General features: G+C 34.4%; 1 protein-coding gene across 6 annotated transcripts in view; it reads left to right on the forward strand.

Annotated features, from left to right (window-relative positions):
* The window catches only part of PCDH17 (protocadherin 17), an 89,789-nt gene that overhangs the window by 15,426 nt on the left and 49,852 nt on the right, over nucleotides 1-24,511 (forward strand). For 5 of the 6 annotated variants that reach the window (XM_066545045.1, XM_066545046.1, XM_066545048.1 and 2 more), the window contains 2 exons: nucleotides 13,907-13,965; nucleotides 14,120-14,292. In XM_066545045.1, coding sequence (XP_066401142.1) covers nucleotides 13,907-13,965; nucleotides 14,120-14,292 — 232 coding nt within the window. The remainder of the gene's footprint in view (nucleotides 1-13,906; nucleotides 13,966-14,119; nucleotides 14,293-24,511) is intronic. The other variant, XM_066545049.1, reaches the window with a different exon arrangement.

A 24,511-nucleotide genomic window follows, 5' to 3' on the forward strand; every position in this document is an offset into this window, starting at 1 on the left:
TCTGTGTTACCTGAACTGCTCCCTGTTGCTTCTCTCCTTTGCTTTAAGAATGCTGCAAAGCTGCAAAAGCTGTTAGTTTCACTTAGCCTCCAACTACATTTTCTCGTATTCTGTTGAGATAGTCCTGATGTCTTGCTTTCTTGCAGAGACTTGAGTAATTTGATATGCAGATTTGAAGATCATAAAAACAATCCAGTTTTGATGATCATGAGCCAGATTATCCAGCCACAGCTGTAAAGTACCAAGTGTGTTCTTCTGTGATCTCTTCAACATTTCAGTGGATCAAATGACAATAAGGATACAGTGGAATTCAGAGTGCTTGGGAAATAATGAAATTAAAAGCCTTTTTAAAATGACAGACAGACAGCTTAGAAACTATTATATTTCTAGGCTATGGGCCAGATATGCAACTGTGTGTACACATGCATACATGGATATATTCAGAAAAGAGAGCAGAATGGAATCAAAAGATCCATCTAGATGGATAAAAAGCATTATTAATGAGCAATGTGCATCTATTTTTATTTTTTTTTTAATATTGTGTATGATCTGTACAGAGCTGTGTAGCAGTGTTTTGGAAGATGCTGTCAACATGCACCTTTTGCTGCAAACTAGAAAGCATCAAGTTTAGAGACAAATGATGTTGTCATTTTTTTTCCTGAGGCAAGAGTATTGGTAAGGAAGGACCTAATTTTCCACTTCGTGATGGAATCCTGCTATCAAACTTCAGGATTGAGAGTGATGATTAAAAGGAAGTATAATTCATGCAACATGTGAAAAGAAGCAGCACTTAACTGATTCCATAGCCTGCATTAGTTATTAAAAAGCACATGATAATTTGCATCTCATAACTCCAAGGCGAGAAATATATCAGTCAGCTTTGTAGCTGTTGGGTGAAAAGGAGGTGAAAACAAGATGTTGTCTGTTATGTCTTTCAATATACAGTCTAAATTTTGTCTAAATCTGAACATGTATTTTGTCTATTTAAACCACATGTAGCTTCTTTTCAGGTGTAACAGGTGATAGTATTGCAAGGGGCAGAAGCAACTGTATCAATTTATTTTATTATGTATTCATTTGCCATCACATACATGATCTTTCCCAAAAGTATATCTCTCATTATTGCAACAATGTGACTTAACAAAATAATAATTCCTTCAAGCGTGAAATAACTAATTTTAAGTATTTTCCTGGGCTCATTTATTTCAAACAACCTACCAGAATTTTGAAGAGAACTTCAATTTCAGTTCATTTAATATATGTATAGACAACAAATAGACTTTCCTTCATCCCCTGATATTGGCAAAGGAAACTTAGGAATGAATATCTGGATTTCCAGATTTTGACCTACTTGTAAAGCAAGAAGAAGCTGTTTCTATTAAACAAATGTAAGCTTTGGGAATTTTGCTTAGCAATTGCAAAAATATTTAGATAAATCACTTGCAGTAATACTTATCTTGCTGATACCTGTGAATGAAGAAATAGGCACACATGCTGAATAGCCATGGGAGGAGAACATTTTTAAGGAAAAGTTTTTGTTCTGATTTAAGTTTTGGGTTTTCTATAGTGTTTTATAATAAAGACAATTACACAGTAATTTGGGTTAGAATGCATGCCCAGTTCCCCATCTCAAAACCCAATTTGTTACTACCTGTGGCTATTTCTATTAAAAAAGAAACATAATTACTATGAGTCTCAGCAGTCTAAAAGTAAATTTTTGCAATTACAATGCTTCCCTTGGGCAGATATATGAAATGGCAGATTAATTCCTGCCAGTCTATTCCTTGCACATTCTTAAGGTTACTGGTAGCTTGGACTATCATTATATTGGTGATGGTTATTATCCTGTGGCTAAGGTTAAAGAAGGAATGCTACTATAAACCCTTAGGGCTGGGATGCTTTACCACTGCCTTGCAAAGTCTCTGTGCCTAAGTGTGATCCACAGCATCCTAGGAGCAAGATACCACTTCTGTTTTCATGGAAAGTGGATGATTTTGCTGTTGATTTTAGCATTGCTTAGAAGGATATTTTGTATTTTATTGCTTTATGCCTCAAAAGAGTTAAATAAAAACACCAAAGAAATTCAAGTTTAATAATTCTTAGGAATTTATCAAGACATTAATAAAGCCGCAGGTAGTTCCTTAATATTTTATCGCTTTTGTTTTATTCCAAATAACACAATGCATGAAACACCTGTAAACAAAGATGGCCCTGAAATTATATAAATTAACAAATTCCCATGGAAATAATTCATCTTCCAGTGTGTTTTTCTACCTGTAAACAAGTTTTGAGAGCATATGAGTACATGAATTGCATGCAAAGGCGGTGCTCCTGGAGATCACTCTCTGCAGCTAAGCACCTAACTCCATATTGAATTCCAGTGAAGTTGGAAGTTGGTGTGGCTTCACATGGGCTCATGATCCACCTGCAGGGAGCAGCATTAGTCTGTGTTACATATGATCTGGTTTGAGTATCCAGGAAGAGCAGTATGAACAATCCCAAGTTATTTATTTTACATTTTGCATGAACTTTTGTTTGAACTTTCTTGCACTGCACCAGGAGTGTTTTGTTTTCTTTTCCCCATTTGAAAGAGGTTTCCACATATGCCACTTCTGAATGTCAACTTGGGGACATCTGTGATGTGGGCATTATTTAGAGAAGATTTCATTAACTAATTTCTTTGAGAGGTCATAAATAAAATTTTAAAAAGTAAAATATATATGCATCATTGAGTTGATGTTTGATGCATTCCACTTTGGAAAAAAGTGCTCACATACTGGTGCTGAGCATCCTGCTAATTAGAGAGGAAGTCCATAATTAAATCCCTGTGTTCTAACAAACCCCTCAGTCAAATATTAGCATTCATGTTCAGTCACTCTATCCCCGGTGAAACCTGAAGCAGTGTCCTAGATATTGACAAACCAACACTGCTTTGGAACAGAACGATGACTTTATCTAATCCTGGAATCTTTGCAAAGAAAATATCTTATGTGGATCTTCTTAATTTTACAGAAAGATCTGATTTCAGAGTCTTGATATGGCAAGCCATAATGAGAAGGGCAATCCAGAACATTTTTTTCCCAGTCTTTTAAGAACTTACAGGTCAAAGTCAGCTTTTAAATGCCTATGAAGTTAGAGATTACCTGTGTTAAGTGGGTGTTGTGTCCTAGATGAGGTGATCCTATAAAGAAAGGTAGCAAATTTTTATTTTACTTGTTTTGAATCAATTTAATATACAGTAGTATCAGAAGACTGTAAGTTAACACTGAAGTGACAGAGTTGTGGATGCATGCACAGAGCCCTGTATAAGAATAGCCTTATTTTTTTTTTTCTGTCCAAGTCTACTTGACCACCACTACTATGCTCATGGTGTAATGGTGTATTCAAACTTTCCATTTTATGAGGTACCTCATCATAGACACATGACTGTTATGACTTTAAAATATATTTAGGGACAGAACCTCTTGCTAAATTTGTGCAAGCCTAAATTATTTATCTTATGTCACAAATAATAAATCAACTCATCACCATTTTACAGTTGAAAATCTCCTTGCATGGCCGTGTGAGTCTGTAAAGCTTGATGATCTACTATTCTGTCATAAATTCAGCCATTATTTTGGCAGCATATTTAGTGCTTTCCTAGTGCTTAGAGGAAATAATTATGCAAAGGTATTTGTGTGAAAGTAGGGCTTTGTATCTTGTCACAAAATGTTTAGAAAATAACTTGTTGAGTATTTTTAAGAAAAAAGTTGAAAGAAAGAGTTGCATGACCTAAATAAGAAATTAAACAAAAACTTGAAATGTAAGTATTAACATCTGTGATATTTTTCTGAATTCCTAGGGAATTTAAGGGAATCATTGCTTTTCTGGTGTAGGATTTTAGAAAGAAAAAGGGGATAAGGCGGCAGCTTTAAAGAAAAGGAGGTGATCTAGATTTACCCCTTTTTTTCTGATCGCCACCTAGGAAGAAAGCTTCAGTGTTTCCTCTTTGTGTGTGTTTTCTGTGCAGGCAGGGTGGCTTCAGAACCAAATCCTGCTCCATCTTTGTTGCTAATTTCTTTCACTCAGTAGGGAAGAAACACAGAACTGGAATTTCGTGCCGCATACAGCATTTGCTGCCTAGCTAATCACCTTTCCCCGTCACTGCCATTACAAATCTGTTCAAATGCAACTTTCTTCAGCATACAACATATGTATCTGTGGGAATGTAGCACACCATGTAAAGGCTCACTTAGCTGGTAATTGAAGTAAGCAGACTGATCCAAGGGCTATTGAAATCAGTTTGAAAACACCCATTGATTTCACTGGACCTCAGGTCATGGCTTTGTGGGAGTTTTATTGTTGCCTTTAGTGTGAGTGTGGGTTGGACAGAAAAAGGTAAACATACTGGATAGATGTTAACACAAAGTTAACAGATTTTAAATATCCAGTGTCTCTGTTTTCTCCTTACTAAATATGATAAGTACAAAACAGATTAACAGTTTCTAAAGGCCATAATTTGTTCTCCTTCTCCACCATCTAGTACTGTGGTGTTTATAAGCTTTTATCTGTTCAGAAAACATTTGTGTTATGTTGCTCTTAGAAACAGGAAATAAGCAGTGGTAAGAATAGGAAAAAAATTCACTGGCTTCACTGAGAATTTCTGCTAAGTAAGAACTTTCAGATTTGTCTCAAAATTAAAAAAAAAAAAGCCAGGAGATCAACATTGAATGTGAAAGACAGAAAGAGAGAGAGAAAGAGAGAGAAAAGAAGAAAGAAAGAAAGAAAGAAAGAAAGAAAGAAAGAAAGAAAGAAAGAAAGAAAGAAAGAAAGAATACAGTTGTTCTTATGCAGAGAAATGGGTTCTAAACATTTTTAAATTCTAAACAAATACTTTGATCATATCCTTACATTTCAAGGCAATATTTCAAAAGTTTTCCCTTTATTTTTAAATTTCCTATAAATTCTAGACTTCATATTTAACATGAAAAATCAAAAGAAATCCAACCAACAAATGCTATCAAAGACACACTCCTATGTGTATTGTTATTTTGAGTTCATGGTATGATATTCTTAGAATAAGCTGGATATTGTGATAAGTGCAGATTTCATTCAAGTTAGCTAATTGTAATTGAGTCTGTTATGCAGTAAACATAGTATCTGTTAGGAATACCAAGGTAGACTCAACATGGTGGGAGCCATAGATAAAAGGAGCATTAAAGCGTTTCAAATTCAATCATTAGGTTTCATTGCACCCATCTGCTACCAGAAAATATAATGGGCAGCTTGATTCATTGACCCTTAACTGTCATTTTTGAACCATGTTTTCTTAAATCCATATTTTCAAGTCAGACTTAGAGAGGTAATTTGGTAAGAGAATACCCAGTATATTTTAATGCACTTACTTTTTTCTTTTCTTTGCTTTTTTTTAATATATAATCAGGTTTAACGGTCTCTTGTATGTTGTACTAATCCAGTGAAAGTAGTTATTTCATATTGAATGTGGTTAAAAGCAACTAATGTTCAACTTCATTAAGATTTCTATTAAATAGAAGGTTTGCTGAATTTCTGCTATTTTTTAATTCATGAACTAATACCTTTTAGTAATTATTTCTGGGGATTTCTGTTACACTAGAATTATACTTACATGTTTCATTTCCACAAAGACTATACAGCACAGCACAAGGGCTAAATACAGATCGAAACTGTGGAGTGCTTTGTATTTTGTTTCCAAAATATATTTTATCTCTTTCCTTTTGTGTTCTGAAGCAGATATGATCTTTTGGGATTGGGGGGGGGTGTTTGGAGAGCGGGGTGGGTGAAGTGCCTACATCTCTTAGCAGTTCTATATGTGTGGCACACAAGTAGACTGTGTAATAAAAGAGCAGTTTTACTTAGTGAAAGCAGGAAACAATGTGATAAATGAGGATAATTTAATGTTTTCTCAGCAATGGCAAACTATTATACTATTCTGTCATCTGAAGTTTTTGTAATGGAAAAAAGTGGTTACATGTATTTCTTTACACAACAGGACATAATTCCTGAAATATTTATGTAATATAGAGACAGATGTATGTAACCTAACCTTATAATCCCATTTCACAGCTTTCCCAAATACTGGGAAGCTCAATAAATGGGAAGCCGATTATATTGGCACTGTAACTCTATTAATAGGATTCGGATTTGCCTTATTGACAAGCCAGTACTGTTAATATGATCCAGTATATTAAATTGACAGGAAAACTGGAGCGATAGAATGTATCTACATCCTAATTGACAGGGAAGCTCTTTCAAAAGGTTCTTAATGTGGTTTTTATTGACAGAGTAGCTTCAGTAAGTACATATCATTGGTGAGCAGTGTAAATTTATTGAATGCAACTGTACTAGCAGATTCAGGTGCAGTTATTGTTTTGTCTTCCCATACTTCCATCTTTACTTTGCTATAAGTTGTATAAAGCTCTCTTGTAAGACCTTCACAAATGCTTGTTACAACACTAGTCTAACTGCAGCTCTCACAGGCATTTGACAAGTTGTGAATTATTTTAAATGTGTTCATCATTTTTAAATGAATAGCGGCAGTGCAGAGCAATGCAATAATGTGTCATGAATTTCATTATGTTTATTTATTGACGCTGTGATAATGTTATTGTACTTTCAGCTTGAGCTCTTTCTGTGGTGTGATGTTTGGCACTTCTTCCTACATTCTTATCTTGCATCTTCTCCAAAATGTAGTACAACTTCAGAACTCATATTACAATTCCTTTTTCATAGTCACATTTGACAACTTTCCACATTCTCTTCTGGGATCATGCTAATTTCATTGCACTTCATGTTTCTCCAGTGCCAAATAAAATAAGTCTCAGAAACCTGAATTCATTGTAAAAAACCCAGCAATTTGAGTTTGGTCTGGAAAATCTTGATTCCCTTTTCCATGGGAGAAAGTTTTGGGTTTAGTTTCCATAGTTTTTCTTCTTCATATCTTTCTTAGAGAGAGATGTCTGACCTTAAACACACATCCTGCACTGGTAGAGAAGCTGAAGGCTTCTGTTGAGCTGACTTCCCTGCCGACAAAGAGACAAGCTTGTTCCTGAAATGCTTAAATCTTTTATTTCATATCAGAAAGTCTGATGTGGGTCTGGTCTCACCTCATCTTTTGAATGTCACTCAGGTCTACTTTTTTTACCAGGATCACTTAAAATTCTGTCATTCTGTAGTGACCTTTTTAGCTTCTTCAGTCTTCTGACTTGGTGCAGTCATCAGTGAGATGAGAGGAACCTTGTCTGGGCCTTGTGATTTCTAATTCTTGCACTTTGTTAAATTCCCACAGCCCAGGCTTCTGCCATCTTTAGTGTCTTATGCATTGCAGAATAAACTCTTGTAAAAATTAAAAAAATAGTTAATTTCATTAAACAAATAGTGAAAACAACTGAAATAATCTACAGTGGCTTAGTATGACACCCTAATCAATAAATCAACAATAATTTATTTTGGTAACAAATATGGTACCTGCTAAGTGAAAACAGGATTAGGCATTTATACAGGGAGACCTGCATTCCTTTGCTTATGGGAGAGGATGGTAGTGTCTGTCCTCAGAGTTTCACTTTTCAGAAGTCACTGTGCAATTGACTGAAGAGCTCAAGACCTGTTCCTCTCACAGTTTTGCTTTTCTCTTTCAAGAGGAAGAGAAAACATGAGCCACAAGCCAACACTTTAAGAGAGAGTACAGCAGCTTCATGAATGATTTTGCCTTGTGCATTTGACTGTTTTTACTGCCCTGTGTTTTCAATGTGCTTTTGAAGAATGCTCTATATGTCAAAAATTCACATAAACACACTGTAGGACTTTTAACACCAAAATACACATCTTGCAGCAAGTGTGAAATTTCCCAAATATGTACAAGTCATATAAATTATATATCAAAAGCATTTTCAAAGGAATGAGAGCGGAGAGCACATAGTGGGATAATATGTTTTTTTTTAATAGCCTATTTAATTTTGTCCTTGAAAGGAGTAGAATAACCTAGGAGAGGTTTATGGCCAGTTTTTGGTTTTGTTGTTGTTTGTTTTTGCTATTGGGATAGCGAATTTTCTTAATGAAGTAAATCTTGTGGAAGCAAAAACTACTTTTTCAGGCTAGCTATACACACTCACTGGTAGTCTTATACTGAGAAGTCTTTGCGAAAAATTGTACTATGTTGAACCCACACTGTTCCTAACAAAATGAAGACAATTGTCTGCTCTTTCAAAACTCAATTTGGCAGAATACAATTCTTTTGCCTCCAGAAGAGATTGCCATTATATAAGATCTTTGTTTCATGGGGGAAGGGTGAATACTTGGAATTCAGCTTTTAAAGAAAAGGCACAGAAGATGCTTGAATTAGATATTAAGTGGCAGTCTGATAAAGGTGAGAGATGTTTCATTTCATTTTTGCATTTAATGTTTAATTAAAAAGAAGTTAGAGTCAGCAAAGACATTTTGCTTTATTATAGTTCCAGGTATGAGCACCTACATAAAATGGAGCTGCATTAAATAATTTCAGAAAATGTGATACTTCTTCTTGTAATTCTCAGAAAAAATTATGAATATTCTAGTCGTCTAATATTCATAAATCTGATTAATGTCTAAGTCTTTTTTTTCATATTTTAGAGTACATCTTTCCCTTATATGACAATTATTTCTAGGCATAATTTGTCAAGAATACTTATATATTGAATTTCTCTCTCTGTCCCTGTCTCTTTCTTTCTGACCTCCTCTTTTTCTTTGTAGGCATTGATGATTTTTTTTTTCTAATAGACAGACCTGTTGAGTTGCAAATTCTTTTTTAAAAAAAAATCTCTAATTTTATTCAAACAGTATGGAATACACCAAATATTGCTAGAAATCCTCAAAACTGTGGCATAAAAATGTTTTTATTAAAAAGTAAAGAGAAAGAGAAAAATAGTGACGAACCTCTAATTTTTAAGAAACAGTCTGCTTTTTGCAGCAATTCTTGAAAGCAGAAGACTTGTGAAGTTGTGTACTGTTCTCTTAATGAGCAATAGCAGATTTTTTGAAACCTGATTGATTATTACGGTGCTGTAATTCTAATCCTGAATTTAAAAAAAAATAGTGAGTGCAGAGCCACAGTAGGACTCCTTTGTATCTATAAAAATAGCATAATATTTCAACAGAAGTAAACACATATACCTTGTGAATATGAATTTATGAAAAGATAAAAAAAGGAAAAGAGATTAATATAGCCCATTGCTAAAAATATTCTTCATAATTCATTGTGTAATGCTTGGCCTAGGCTGGTTCAAGCTGTTTCCAGTGATGAGGTTTTTACTGTTTTTTTTCTTATGGGTTTATTTAAGGTTAATGGATCCTATGAAGAATTTGTTTCTCATACTCTGTTCTTGGCTATAATTTTTCATTATCCTTTCTCTAAATTAAACTTTTGGAAACTATAGCCATTCCAGAATTAATTAGTAGAAACTTAACAGTTGACTTTCAAACTTTCGAATGGTTTTATTTCTGAATCTATAAAATTTAGTATTCCAAATATACCATGTGAGACCTATACTTGGCAACAATTTAGTTTATCTAGGTCCTCGTGTGGTCATAATATACAAGTCCTGACAGGCACAATCGACTGAATAGTTTTGTTGACAGTTGATGCACTTGGAAAGATATTCTATGTGCTGTTCATGAAAACACTGTCCAGTTAATGATTTTCCGAGTCCCATTATTGAACTTTAGCAATTATATTGTTGCTTTTGAAATTCCATACCAGAAAATCCAACCAGCTCAAGTTACCTAGGGAAGTTCTGGGTGCTCCATCCCTGGGGGTGTTCAACACCAAGTTGGATGGGTCTTTGAGCAAGCTGAACTGGTGCAAGGTATCCCTACCCTTTTTGGGGAGAGAATGGGTATCCCTATCCATTATGGAGAGATGAAATTTAAGGTCTTTTCCAACCCAGACTGTTCTATGATTCTATGAAAAGTATATTTTTCACAGGTTTAATTTGCCTCTTCTTTTATTTTCCTTCTCTTCAATTCACTGAAGTAAAAGGTAACAAAAACTGTATATTTTCTGAAAGGATGTAACCCTTTCTTTTTAAATTTTTGCAGCTTTTGAAAGGTTCCTATGCATTCTGACCTCTTTTTAAATGGCTTTTTTTAATGAGCTTCAACTTCTGAGAAAGCTGTATCAAATGCTTGTACAGAAATCCTCAGACATTTTTCTGCAACATTACACTAATGACGGTGTTCATAAAATTTCATATTTGATCCAGAGTCACATATTAGAACAGATAGGTAGAAGAAAATATTTCTAAAGGTCTGTTACAGCAACTGTTAAAAAAGAATACCTGTTGAATGGTTTAACAGCATACTCTTGTTGGAAATTAGCTGGTTCCACTAATCTGTGAAAATGAGCCATAAAACCAGGGCCACTTCTCTAAAGTGGCTTTGGACAGTTAGGTTGGTATCACAGACTTTAGTTTTCTGGTGGCAGTGGACATTACTGCTTTTTTTTTTTTAATTTTAGATAACATTTGTCCTGCTACTGGAGAACCTGTGCTGTGGTAGCTGCTGGTGATCTAGTTGATACTCCAGCCCTCAGTCTTGAATCACAGAGATAAAAAAAATCACATTTCTTTACTGTTTAACTCTGGTGACTTTTGGAGACAGATTGTTCCCGGAGATTTTTTTGGAGGGAGAGTGAGAACGAGGGTGGAATCTGTTTTATTTTGTTCTTCAGAAAGTTAACGATGCTGGCATTTGAATAATTTTTGGTTATTTAGCAACAAACTGCAATTCCAGGCAATTCACTTCTGATCTGATGCATCTTATTTAGCTTTAACTATTGCACTGGACATCTTGCTGGTTGTCAAGATTCACCCATGCCAATAATGTTCCCCAGGAGTATGATGTACCTGACACTAGATGACCAAATGGGATAGTTTGTATTTCTCGAAGGCACATTGAGGGATTTTGGCTGATTAGCTAGAGTAGCTGACTAGAATTTAGGTGGTTTTCTGCAGGTGAACTGTAACCTACCTTTAATCTGGAAGTCTGAAGTTTTGGTAATTTTGTTGTCCTAGAAAGGGCTGTATATCCAGAGAAGAACAAGAGGGTTTTTAGACTTTTTAGGTAGTATTTGTTTCTTTGAGTTACAGCTATGCAATTTAAAGAGGTATGATTAATTCATGAGCTGGAATGTGTAATATCACTTCCATAAATGTTAAAGTGTAAAAATTTAAGTATATGACCTCTCACTTCAACTGGGATTAAACAAAAAAAAAAAAGATTTTAAGGGAGTTAGACATGTTAGACATTCGTCTCTCTCATCCATTGTGAAGCAGATGTTTACATTTCTAAGATTCCTCCAAACTGCCAAACCTTAAAATGATTTTATTTTATTTATCACAAATTTAATAGATATTTTCATACATGAAACAGTTCTCCCTTTGCTGCCCGTATCTCAGAGGACTGTTACAGCTCAACACAAGCATCATACCTTCATAATTCATAGAAGAAGGACTAATGCTTTTAGTGCAGAAAGAACAGTATTCAACTCTGAGCTCTGTGTCTGTATATGATCATCAAGTACTTACATTTGTTCTTTTGTAATAATGAACTTGCTGTGACATGGCACCCAATTCATAGTATTGCAAAATTTGCTTCATAGAAGCAAAATACAATATGAAAATAATTGGTAAAATTATTATCTAGATCATTAAAGGTCTTTAATGATTACCATAAATGCAGAATTTCTCAGCAGCTAAGATGTGGTCATATTTTCTATTTTAATATCTGTGTATTGGCTCATCAGGATGCATGAAATGCTCTTTTGCTATGAAAAAGCAGAGACAAAAAGAACGACTAGTTCTTACAGTGGTCCAGTTTACAGTTAAGTTCTTAGAACCATCAAAAAGGAGAAGTTATAATTATTTTCAGGACAAAAGTCTGACTTCTAATGGTAGAGAATGAATGAAAAAGCAGTTTATAGCAGGCATTTTGACTGCCAATGTAATGAAAAATGGAAATGTTGATTCTGGTAGCAGCTGTGTTTAAGAGGAGACAGATGTCTTACGTAAGTAAAAGCATAAGGTCAGTTTTCCTGGATATCTCTATTTGAGATATTAGACATAAAAAAGAGACATGAGTCCTGCAGTTGTAAAGGCTTATTCAGGTTGATAAGTGCTGGGTTCGGTAAGTGCCATAGTGGTTGTATATGAGTGTATATATATATCTCTTTTTGCTGCACAAAAGAGAGATATTAGCTTGAAACTTGTAAGAAGAAAAGAAACAGCAGAATTATAGCTGCTTCAAAAATATGATGTGCTGCATTTGAGAAATACACATAAGAATGCTGAAATATACCTCCTTTTTTGTTGTTTCCAACATTTGTTTTTTCTAACTTGATACATACTAAATGTGAAGATGAACTTTTATTCTAATTGCATATACTAAAGCTAGGATGGATGTGAATATAGTATGTGTTATAATCTTATTTTTTGAACAAAAGGATTTAGAAACTAGAAGAAAGTGCAGTGTACATTGACATACATGCTGAACGGAAGATGGTTCTATATTTTCCACCCCTTCTCTAAAACACAAATACATCCATGGTATACAAACACATCTATTTCACAAGTCCCTTGGGAGTAACAGGTGTCTGCCCAATTTCTGTTGCAAACAGCAGTGACTTAAATTCTGGATAAAACTTTTTGCCTCTTTTCCAAGCTCAAATACTCCAACCATACAAGAAGTAGCAAGTATTTCTAATTACCTCCTACTGATAAAACCAAAACAAAGATAAAAAAATGGGGAGTGGGGAGTGGCAGGGAAGTCCAAATATCTAAGATCCCCGTCACCTGTGTAAACACTTGCTGCGTGACATTAAATCTCAGGCCCTCAGCTCCATTAATTGAGTGCTGGCCGTGTTACGGATACTGATCCGCTGGATGCTGCTGCGAAAGCCGGAGCTGCTGCGGAGCAGAGTGGTGTGATGTGAAGTGATGCAGAAAACAGTAGAAGCTCTGTCGCTAGGTCAGCTGCAAGGAGAAGTGACGTGCGTGAATGTACAGTATGCGGAGTTTTCTGAATGATGCAGTCTCTCTTTCTCCCAAAGAACTTCAGCTAATGATACAAGGGGAATTCAGTTCCCTTTGGCAGGACTCCATGTTGGTCTGGATCCTTTTAATACTTCTGCTTCTACAGTTACTTGGCTCGTGCTGCTAAAAATATACATGACAGACTTAATGAAAGTGTCTTCTTTTAAAAACTACTTGTCAGCAGTGATCATTCAATATTCTCATTTGCATGTGTGGTTCTCATTATTCTGAAATAGATATTAATACTGATGAAAATTAAAGAGAGGAAATCCAAATATTTTCATACTTGCATTTTTCCAGTAGCATCTGAGAAACCCCACAGCTAATCAGCCATCAATTTTCTTGATTTTTTGTTTATTTTTTTCAATTCAAGTGTAATATAGCAGCATACAAAACTGTATTACAGCAGCAAGAGCTTCAGAATCCCAGTAGATGATGTAATTATGATTAAAAATTAGTATTATTGAATAATTCACTTTTTTTAATATGCAAGAGTTATTTTTTTCTCTCATTTTCAATAACCATCAGTCTTAATATCTATCTAATGAAAAAACATAAACAGAGTCATCTGTCAGGTTACTAACAGAGAATGCCACTTATTGGAGCTTCATTGTTTACTTTAGCAGGTAATTTGTGGACCGGAATCATTTAATTGTTCTGAGCACATAATTACATGCCAGCATTTTCCAATTTAATTAAAATGTACAAATCTGAAGATTAAGGGAATTTTTGAATTATTAATCATTTCTCCTCTAGGAAATCTTGTTGCTCTGCAGGAGATTTGTCCAGTGTACAACTATACGTATTTTTTTCCTTCTCTTTCACAGACAGACAATTTTCCCGCAGAGCCCAATTACATGGGCAGCAGGCAGCAGTTTGTTCAAAGGTAAGGCCTATTAAATAACTTTCTTGGCTTCCCCATTTGCATTCTTGTCAAAATTGCTTTGCCAGAGAGTACAATTCAACTTAGAACAAGTAAATACAACACTCTCTCTCTCTTTTTTTTCTTTTTTTTTCTTTTTTTTCAATATGTTTTTCAGTAGCTCCACGTTCAAGGATCCAGAAAGAGCCAGCTTGAGGGACAGCGGGCATGGGGACAGTGATCAGGCTGACAGTGACCAAGACACTAACAAAGGCTCCTGCTGTGACATGTCTGTTAGGGAGGCACTCAAGATGAAAACTACTTCAACTAAAAGCCAGCCACTTGAACAAGGTGAGTGAAGTCTGCAATGCCTACAAAAGCGTAAAGTCTAAAACCTCATTATCAACCTATTAGTATTGCAGTTGTGGTTTATCAGAAAGGAGTAAACCGCTGATATTATTATCAGAGAAAACAGTAAATCTTGTCATTAGCCCAGAAAAAAGAACACAGTATCTTTCAGAATGAACATAAAATGAAACCACAAGTGTCCAAGGCAGATTAAAAAAAAAAAAAAATTAGTACTTTTGAAAAGGATTAGGATATACTCTATCACCACTGGCATTGCCTGTGATATATTATATACAATCCTTCTGTCAAAGCCTGATTTAGAAATTCAAACTAGACACAACTGCAACAGATAAAAGAACACCAGTCATTTATATTCCTCATGTAGTTTGGAGAAGAGGAAAAGAAAATGCTTTGCATAAAAGACAAGAGTAAAAATGAATCAGAAGAGGTTTTCATTTCATGGATGCATTTTCCTATTTATAAGGTTGATTCCACAATTAAGACTACCGTAAGAAGTGTCTTATATACTAATACTAATAAAATCTTATTTTCAGTGTACTTTCATTCACATCCTGTGAAGGTAGCAAAGATTGAGACTGTCTGTGAAACAGCAAAATGACTTAGATCAGGACAATGACAAAGTTCTCTGCCAACATTCATTCTGACAAACAAGCATAATTATTTCCTCAAACTGTGTCCAATTCTTTTTTTTTCAGATGTGTTTTATCTAATTAGGAGGTTTTTTATTTCCAAGGATGCACTTCTTTTTTTTAGAGAATCAGACAGACAAAGCACTTGAGCATTCTCTGCCTTTATGTTTTGCTTCCATGCTGTAAGCAATAAAGAAGTGCATCACTGAATGATTTTTAAATGTTTTGTATGTTTTCCATTATTTTACTTTGTTGTGGGGAGGGTGTCTCAGTGTTAAAGATAGTTAGGAAATTAGTAAATCAGTCAGCCTTAATAAGAAGTTATATTTCTAATTAAGCAGAAATATCCGATAAGCTTTTTATTAATTGTTGATTAATTGGACCTCGGTTTTTCACCTCTTAGCTTAGTCTGATGTGTAGTACAGTCATAAGGAAATACATATTCAACTTCATTTTTCTGATTATGTTGAGATTGCAATATAATTTTTGCAGTGCAGAATATTTAGAATGCTGAAGTATAATTTATTCTTTATACATTTGGAGGTTGACCTTATATGTGACCTTATTTTCCAAGTAATAAATGCTGGAAAGATTATTTTTTCCTGACCTTTTGCCACAGCAACTCCCTGCTTATAATTGGACATTGATCTGTATAAAGATGCAGTGCAGGATTTTTTTTTTAAAGAAGCTATTGGAACATATGTCTTATTCTCTCAGTTTTGTGTGACATGAAGAAAAAAATTCTGGATTTCCATCTATCAAGTATAGCAATGAAAGAGCTTTCAAATTTTTAAAGTTTCACTAGGAAACTATCTAGTATTCAGATTAGAACTTACTGTTTTTTAAGAAAAGGACCGTATGGCCAGTGTTCATAATACTGCAGTTTGTCCAGCAGCATCAAACTCAATTCTGGTCAAAATATATGCAATCTAGTAAGCACATTATGCCAACCATTCCCATTGCTTAATTTCATTAAAATGCAAAGAGTTAGATGAAGGTTTACATTTGTCATTATACCTAGTTGAGCTGCCCTATTCATCAAGGAAAATTTATTCCAATCACTCAGATGAATTCTTCATGTTCATCTGAAATATATATTGAATTGTGGACGTTAAGTACTGTCAGCCACTGATCTACAGCAGTGGCTGTTTATGTGAATTTCTTTGCTGAAGAAAATAAATAATGGGGATAGAGAGACAAACTATTTTTTCCATTTTTTAAAATATTTTTCTTTCCTCCAAATATAATTACGAATAGTAATGATATAAATTTGTTTGCTTGAATGAACTCTTCTGTCTCTAGTGTGCTGTAATAAAATCATTGTTGTAGTATGAAAACTGAACCTGCATCAAGCACCTTATGAGATTTCAGGTCATCGCAGTAACAAATGTGGTGCTATGTGATGTTCCCAATGAAATCAATGATTACTTGTCATTGAGCTTAGTATGATTAGGGTTCTTAGCCCAATGTAATATTTCTCTTTTGAAAGAAGATAAATAAAATTGTTTTCTCTAGTCATAAGCCAAGTTGAAGGAGGGTAAGAAATATGATATATGTGATTAGGGTAGAAAAATAATTTAATTTTTCTTTAGAGAAAAATTGTTTTCTGGGAAAAGGAGATGGAAAGCTTGCTAGAAACAATTGTCTCCAGCAATGCCTGAAGCAATATCAGAAGTTGTGTTTCTGTCATCATTCTGGATTATATACAGGGATGGGAATTCGCTATTTTGTAGCCATGTTCTAGGCTTGATTATTGTCTTTTAAAGATATTTAAAATACTTTAGCTTCTACTATTAGAACAACACTAATAATTAAATCTTAGGAAATTATTGAAAAATCATCTGGATTAACTATGAAGTTAGGATCTCGATGTGAGAATCCTAATTAAAAAATGACTTAAGTTTGACATATTCTTCATGTAATTCCAAACACTATTGTCAGGCATCCAATTCTGCCCATGGCAGTAATAAGAATTCTGATTGCACCAGTGTTTTGACTACAGTTTTGAGCCACTCTAGCCCAAATTAAAAGGCCATACTGTGATAAAAAGTGTGTTGGCAGCACTACAGCAATTGTGCTTCTCTCAGTAACAAAGTAGGAAATTTTACAAAAATAATTTTTTGTAGACAAGATCTCTTCTGATTTCAGCATGAGATGGAAAGCAGTCAAACTTACTTTATGATTTTCATTTAATTAATGAAAACAGTGAATGATAGAGCCTGTCAGTTTACTATTGAAATATTTGATTTCAAGGAAAATATATCCTGATAGCAAGTTTTGTCTGGTAGTGATTTTAAACATTTTCACAAATGAGAAAGACAATGTAAATTAGATATAATTAATTTGATAATTAATGAAATGCTTATAGAATGGCCTTGATGAAAGCAGAAAACCCCCCCAAACTGTAAAAATTATCATGACAGTAAGTCTTATGTTACAATAAGCACGTCCCACTTTAGTTATCTCAGCCTTATACTCACTTGCTGTTATATCCAAGCCACCTTCTGCATAAGAATATCTCTTATAGTCTCTTAAGCCTACTTGTGCTATCTTAATCAGCTGTCTTACTAAACAGCTTTTTCCATATGCCTGCTACTCTTTTAATATAATGGTTTTGGATAAATTAGACTTGTTTACCTGTCTTTTTTTCCACTTCTATTGCTGATACTTTAAACCCTATCACTAGTTTGGACAGTTTGAGATCACCCTACACAGAAGTCTTACAAGAATTATTAGTTTTGAACACGTCTATTGTAGCATGTAATATTCACTTTTTGCATTTAAATAACAATTGTTTTGTATGGTATGGTTTAAGAATAACATCAATAATCTATATTTCTTTAAAGTTATCCAAAGCTGGAAATTATATCATAACCCATAAAACATAAACAATAATATCTACAAGGGAGCAGTAAAACAGCAAGATGTTAATTTTATACTTAGTGAATCCTGCATATGCTTACCTTATAATCAGTAAAGAATACCAAGTTATGGACTTTTCTGTAGTTACTCATAAATTATTGTCTTTGTTAGATTTCCCCAGGAATTTTTAGTTTCTTTTTCTTTTGTTCTGTTTTTTTTTTTTTCTGTCTGTGTTTTCTTGTTCCATTGTAAATCTACACTTTCATGTGTTTGTCAAAAAAACTTCAAGGGATTAAATATCTCCAAATTCAGTAGCTTTGTTGAATTTTTGCTATATCACTGTGCGTTACATCTTTCTTTCAACACAGTTTCTTGCCATTCACAGCTGCATCCCATAGAAGAGCCATTTCTACATTTGCTGTTGCCTCATTAACAATAGTGTGGATCCTGAGAATAAAGAAAATAACCAGAAGCAACTGCTTGGAGGAAGGGTGAAATTAAACTCTTCATAGCATAGTTGTCAGGGTCTCCTCTAGGACTAAGGCTGCCCATCAGGCTTTTCTGTAAAAGAGCATCATTTTTGTGTAGGGTGTTGTTACTAGTATGAAGAAATGTAATGTATCTACATGAAAAAAGTGATACTAAGTGTAATTTGAAAATATAATAGGTCTTCATCACAACAAAAATACATTTGCATCACAACTTATGCAGTTCTGCATGTAAGTCTTAGAGATAAAAATTATATCAGTTCTAGAGACTCTCTATGAACAGTTTGTTACCCTTTGTGTTTGCCCACTGAATGTGTTCACATAACAAGTCTGTAGTAACTTGTTCATTTGCAGTCTCCGTTTCTAAACAAGACTCATCCTAGAAATCAAGTATCCTGCATTATCAATCTGCAGCAGAGCAGAAATTGCAAAAATTTTTTACCACAATTTTTCTGGGCTATCCATTAATTTTCTTGGCATAATCTTGCTAGAGTCTTTTGGATAATTAAAATCCATTCTGTTTAACTGAGTTAGAATCAGTCTAGACTGATAAGTGCAGAAAGTTAATCAAGCACATTTCTGCTGTCTGACATCACCACCAATGCTTTCCATGCCATTGGGAATGATGAGTTCTTTTATGAATACACCAGCTTAATGAGATAATAGGAAGATTGTGGAGAAATATTTCTTTTCAAAGTTTGCAAAACTGGTGATGGCCTTTTCTAAGAAACTGATGGAGGCTGGGAGTCTCCAGGAGCTGGCAAAACATGTGAAATCTTTTGTTCAACAATGCTTCCTCACATAGGTTTTCTCATCTGGACAGAACATCTATCACATTCTCTCTGTGCTCCGAATATCTGTCAGACTGCTCTTCTTGCTCTGACACCACTTAATAGTCTTTATGTCCAGCACTACCATCCTTTCTTACTTGCTAACTTCTAATATGGTCAGGTATGATGCTAACTTGCTGTTTACTTGCACACAGTATCCATTTTCCAATTTCACCTGATGAATTGATTTCCAGGAAAGCTCTAAGAGCAACTTAATTGTATTGAGGGTCTCTTTCCTTTTTTTTGGTATGTCTCAGTCGTAGAATCTGTTTCTAGAACTGTAAATTCTGGAAATTTTTAGGTGAAGCCCACACAAAATGAGGTATTGAGTCTTGCATTTTCTGCTTCTTTTTTGTTCTTTTCTATATATTTTTCTCATCTTTTCTTTTGGTTTTGTGTTTTGTGGAAGCACATGTATGATCCTAGATGAGGACTAGCATAGGTCAAAGAAAACTTATCTGTAATGTAACTGTTTCTGATTGACCAAATTAGTTATCAATAAGAGATATTTGATTTTAGCCTTATTCTACTGATGAGATTTTAAGATTTAAATGTAGGTAGAAGTGCAGAGCTTTATGAAAAATAATTCTTTGACATCTACTCTGGTGTGCATAGCAAGTTCAATATGACACTGCAGCCACTGACATTACTTCTTTCCTTTTTTCTGCTGTGATTACTTGGTTCAGTGAAACATTACTTCTAAATATATGAGAATTACCAGCATTATTATTGGTTTCATACTACTTATAAGTCTTTGTGAATAGTGATATTGAATCTTCGATTGGGATTAAACTCTTAAATTTATATTTCACTTTTAGTCAGAAGAAACTTATAAAAAGTTTCAAATGTTCTAAGTGTCTTGATCTCAAGCATTTTAAGATGATCTAATACTTTTGCAAGATTTTGTTACCTGGGCTGAGCTAGACTGTGCAACTATTCAATAGTTCCCTTTTTTTGAGAGATCAGAATTATATTCTCCCTTGTAACCAAAGTTAATGAACTACAGAGAAAAATGCAGGTCAGTTGCCTTTGCTGTACAGATGATTGTCAGCTTTTCTCATGTTAATACCTAGTAATCTATGACATATCTTTTGCTGTATAATGTCTACAGCAAATTATATTATGGATTTAGACAAAATAAAACGAAAACTCTCATATCTGCCAACTTTTTTTCACTCAGAGTATTATGTTGAATATCTCTCATGGTTTAGCTTCTATTCTTAGACAATCTCCTAGTCTACCAGTCAATTTAAGTTCATCTTTTAGATTTCAGGTATTTTTATACCAAGTTGAGATTTATGATTGAAGCTGTGTGACAGTTTCAAAGCAGAATCCACTTTGTTTGGTGCTTCCTCGTTATAGGTGGGAGGGCTCCCAGGCACAGCTTCACCAGTGTGCTCTTCTCAGAAGTACACAAGCAGCTTTGGTTTTCAAGCAATGCTATACAGATAATGAAGGAGATGTGTGAGGAAGAAAATTTTTGTCCTAAATGAACAGGAAAGTCAGAAAAAGAAGTGAAGTGGCATCCTACAGGAGAAGGGCTATATTCACTTAATGCTTCATGACTTCTCTGCCTCTATTTTGTTGACACAAAATAGAAGAGTGGTGCAAACATTCTAGCAGCTGAAGTGACAGTGAATACAGTTTGCATCAGATTGCTTTAGCCTATTATTGCTGCCTGTAATTGCCCATTATGCTGCATTTCAACCGGTGCTGTGTTCTGCCAAACTGGGGTTTTAATCAGGTACATATTTCATCACCTGGCAGATTATTGCCATCACATATCTGGTAGCTGTGAAATTTTGTGAGCAGCATATCCCACAATTAATGCATTTAGCCAAAGATAAGGGGGAAAATTTTTATAACTGACTTTCAAAACATACAGAAAGAGCTTTCTCCATCAGTAGACACAAATATGTCACTGTGGCAGAGAGGGATTACAGCCATTCAGCACAACTTCATCTATGCACCATTTGGTGTGTCATGCTACATTTTTAGGTAATTTCATTTCTCCTCCATATTATTTCTACTATTTTATAATTTAAAAATACTTCAGTAGTTGAAAATTATGTGTATTTTGGACCTGTTTTGTTTTCATTGGATGCTTCACTATCGAATCAATTTAGATAATGCCCTTACTAACATCTGAAAAGTTCATGACTACACCAATAAAAGTATTCATAAATTTCAGAAGAGTTTTCTTTGATGAGCTTATTTGCAAATTAATTCATACCATGCACTTCAAGATCACAAGTCTATTACCATAAGTCTCGTATCTGAGATTCTAATATTTGGTGCTGTAGCTGTTGGTGCTCATCTTTCCGCTTTACTTCAGAGGCAACAAAGCAGAATATCCCTCCCCTGTCACTAGTGGAAATCTCATTACATCCTTGCTGTACTTTCTGTTTTGACACTGCCTTTCCTGGGGCTGAGCACAGTTATTGTACTGCAGTTTGTTCTTGAAAGGCTTAGAATCCATAAGTTATCTTTTCACTTTATTCCCACCAGAAGAGCAAGGGAAGGATTTGCAGTTCTCAGTAAGATGAGGTCCTTCTATGTCAAAATCATTATCTTCAGCTAACATTTCTTCTTTTCAGATTCTTTTTATAAATTGAAAGAAAAGTGGGGGCATAGAAAGATCAACAACTTTTGAAACAAGGAAATCAGAAAATAAATAGTTTTCATAGTATCAGGTTTTATGCATTTCCCTGGGTGATAAATGGATGTTCACTACTTGTGCTTACTTTTGTTAATGAATATTTTAGGGCATATATTCATATATTGGATGAATACTTAATATCAAGGAAACTATTGTAACAGAACTAGAGAGTCTATTCCTTCCTCTTGCTCTGTGTCTGAAAATGTCCTTGAATGGTGTACTTACAGGTTTCTTTTAATTAAGCTTACATAGAATTAGAGTATTAAAAAAAACCCCATACATATGAAGGTATGTGTGTTTATTCAATAATATAGAGAAGGAAAATAAATCCATATTCTCTCATCATTTGAAATCATCATTTTATGATTTATGTATCTCCTCTTATTAAGTCAACAGAAAATACTGATATGATAAACCACAATAGTGGACAAGATTTAACAAAATCCCATTGCATATTGCAGCCACATTCTTTTCATCAAAAAGAAGCAATGTTCTGCAGATGGAGTTCCCATGAAGATGACACATATTATTAGATGACACATATTAGTTGGAAATCTGAATTATTGTATTTATCAATAGTTCTATGTCCAGCTGGGGAAGACAAAAGAGAAGTGTCTTAAATAAGAGACAGGAGTTAATTATTCCATTCAGCAATGCTTTAGCTGGAATACTACTAATTGTATTTTGTTCTTCTGGAACAAAGAGTATCTCCTAATATCTGTGCACGCTAATAGAGACTGTCCTTTTCATGGCCTTTTTTCTGTTTACATACTACTTTTCTTCTATGCCATGGCTTCCAGAGGGGGAAATGTGGTTTATTTTAATTTGGGCCTGAGTTGCAGCATGCTCTAATTAGGGATACATCTACAGCATGCAGTTTGTGGGCATATGTTAGAGATAGATCTGGAAGGATTAAAAATCAAAAAAGAGGTATAATAACAGCAGAAAATAAAGGTTTGTGAAACATTGCCTGTAGGTGAAGTTTGAAAGAAGTGTTTGTTTAGAATCTGTGTGTGTTTAAATGAACAAGGACTGGAGTGAAGCATAATAAAGGTCTTTGTGTATATAAAGTTGTTATAAACAGGATAGTGCTTGCATTTTCTTTTATTTTTGTTTAATTTTCTGGGAGAAGTATTTAAGTTACATTTGAGACAGAACTTTATAATAAAGAGGTGTAGGCACTGTAGTAGACTATCCCTGTAAGTTAAAGAATACCCTTTCCTGGAGATTTTTAAAACAGATTAAATACACATTTGTCAGTGATAATCTACATTTATTTTAAACTGTCCAGGGCCAGAGGATCCACTCTAGTCCTGCTTTTTATGGTGCCAGAATGAAATATGGGGATGTATTGCACTGTCCAATCCTGAGTAAAACATACTGAAAGAAAATATTTGCTCTGATCTGTTCCTCATTGTCTTCTCTGTGAACATCTTCATCTTGAAGAACTCACCATGTTAGAGAATTGCAGGGAGTGTGGATTATTAGTGCTTCCCAACAATAATATGCAGCACTTAGCATGGTCTTGGCTGAGAGACAGAGCTGCAGAACAATTAACCAATGGAACTTAGTGAGTCTGTGTCTCTGTAGACAAAGTCTCTGTACTCCAGTGATACACAGTGCCATGGATCAGCCTCTGTGCACCTACTGCCCAACTGGATCTCCAGAATGGCAGAACAGCTGGTTTCCATTCCCTGCTGCTGCTTTCTCCTATTCCAGCTGCTGCACTCAAATAACCTCCCTCCCCCAAGTGGGTTTCATATGGTTTGAAAGGGACTTAATGTACCTCAGTGCACAGGGAACTTTTGATGCATATTTCATCATGTTTCAGTTCTTTCTACAGGGAGCACTGCATGTATAACAGATGTTCCTGACTACTACCCTTTCCTGAAGGTGACATGCCCTTTTTTGTGTTTCATCTCGAATGTATATAGAGCTGGTAATGCCTGCATGGTACTAAAAAATAGTGCTCCATGGCTGCCCCTGTGCCGCATGCCAAGCTATATTTAATTCCATCTGCTCCCCTCTGCAGAGTGAAATGGAGAAGAGCATATGCCCAGTATAACCAAGTCACACTGTGGCACAGATAATACCCCTTTATTTAAGAAAAGTATCAGTATTTTTTTTAAATTTAGGACCCTATTCTTCCAGGTTTTTTTAATTCATAAATTGTTTATACAAATTAGTGGGGATGTTAATGTAATTACATATAAAAAATGAACAGTCTTTTATTATGTATTATTATTAATGCAGTTTTATTAATATTGTATTGTACATATGTAGTATACATGTCTATATATGTCCACATACATACTTATAAATACAAAAATAAGACATCATTAATGATATCGCTGAAAACCAAATTTTGTAATCTATATAAATCCTAACATTATAGAAAATTTAATTTTATGCTTGCTTGTTTTAAAAATGCCACTATGAGAAAAATTCACAAATCTATTTGCAAAAAACACTCAATATTTTCATAAAGGTTGTTTTAGAAAGAATAATAATTCCGAGGCAAAAGCTGTCAGAATAAAATAGAGTATATAATTGTAAAGTGGTACTTTACAAATAAAGTTTTAAAATATCTATTTAATAATGTATAGCACTATCTGACCCAATTTTTATTTGAACAAATGAATACAGTTCTTACATAAAAAATGCAGTTTAGAGACAAGATCTCTAGACAGCTACAGAGCCCAAACAACCTTTCAAAAGGTGCAAATCAAACAT

This window comes from Molothrus aeneus, chromosome 2 (genome assembly GCF_037042795.1).
Source record: "Molothrus aeneus isolate 106 chromosome 2, BPBGC_Maene_1.0, whole genome shotgun sequence".
Taxonomy (NCBI): domain Eukaryota; kingdom Metazoa; phylum Chordata; class Aves; order Passeriformes; family Icteridae; genus Molothrus; species Molothrus aeneus.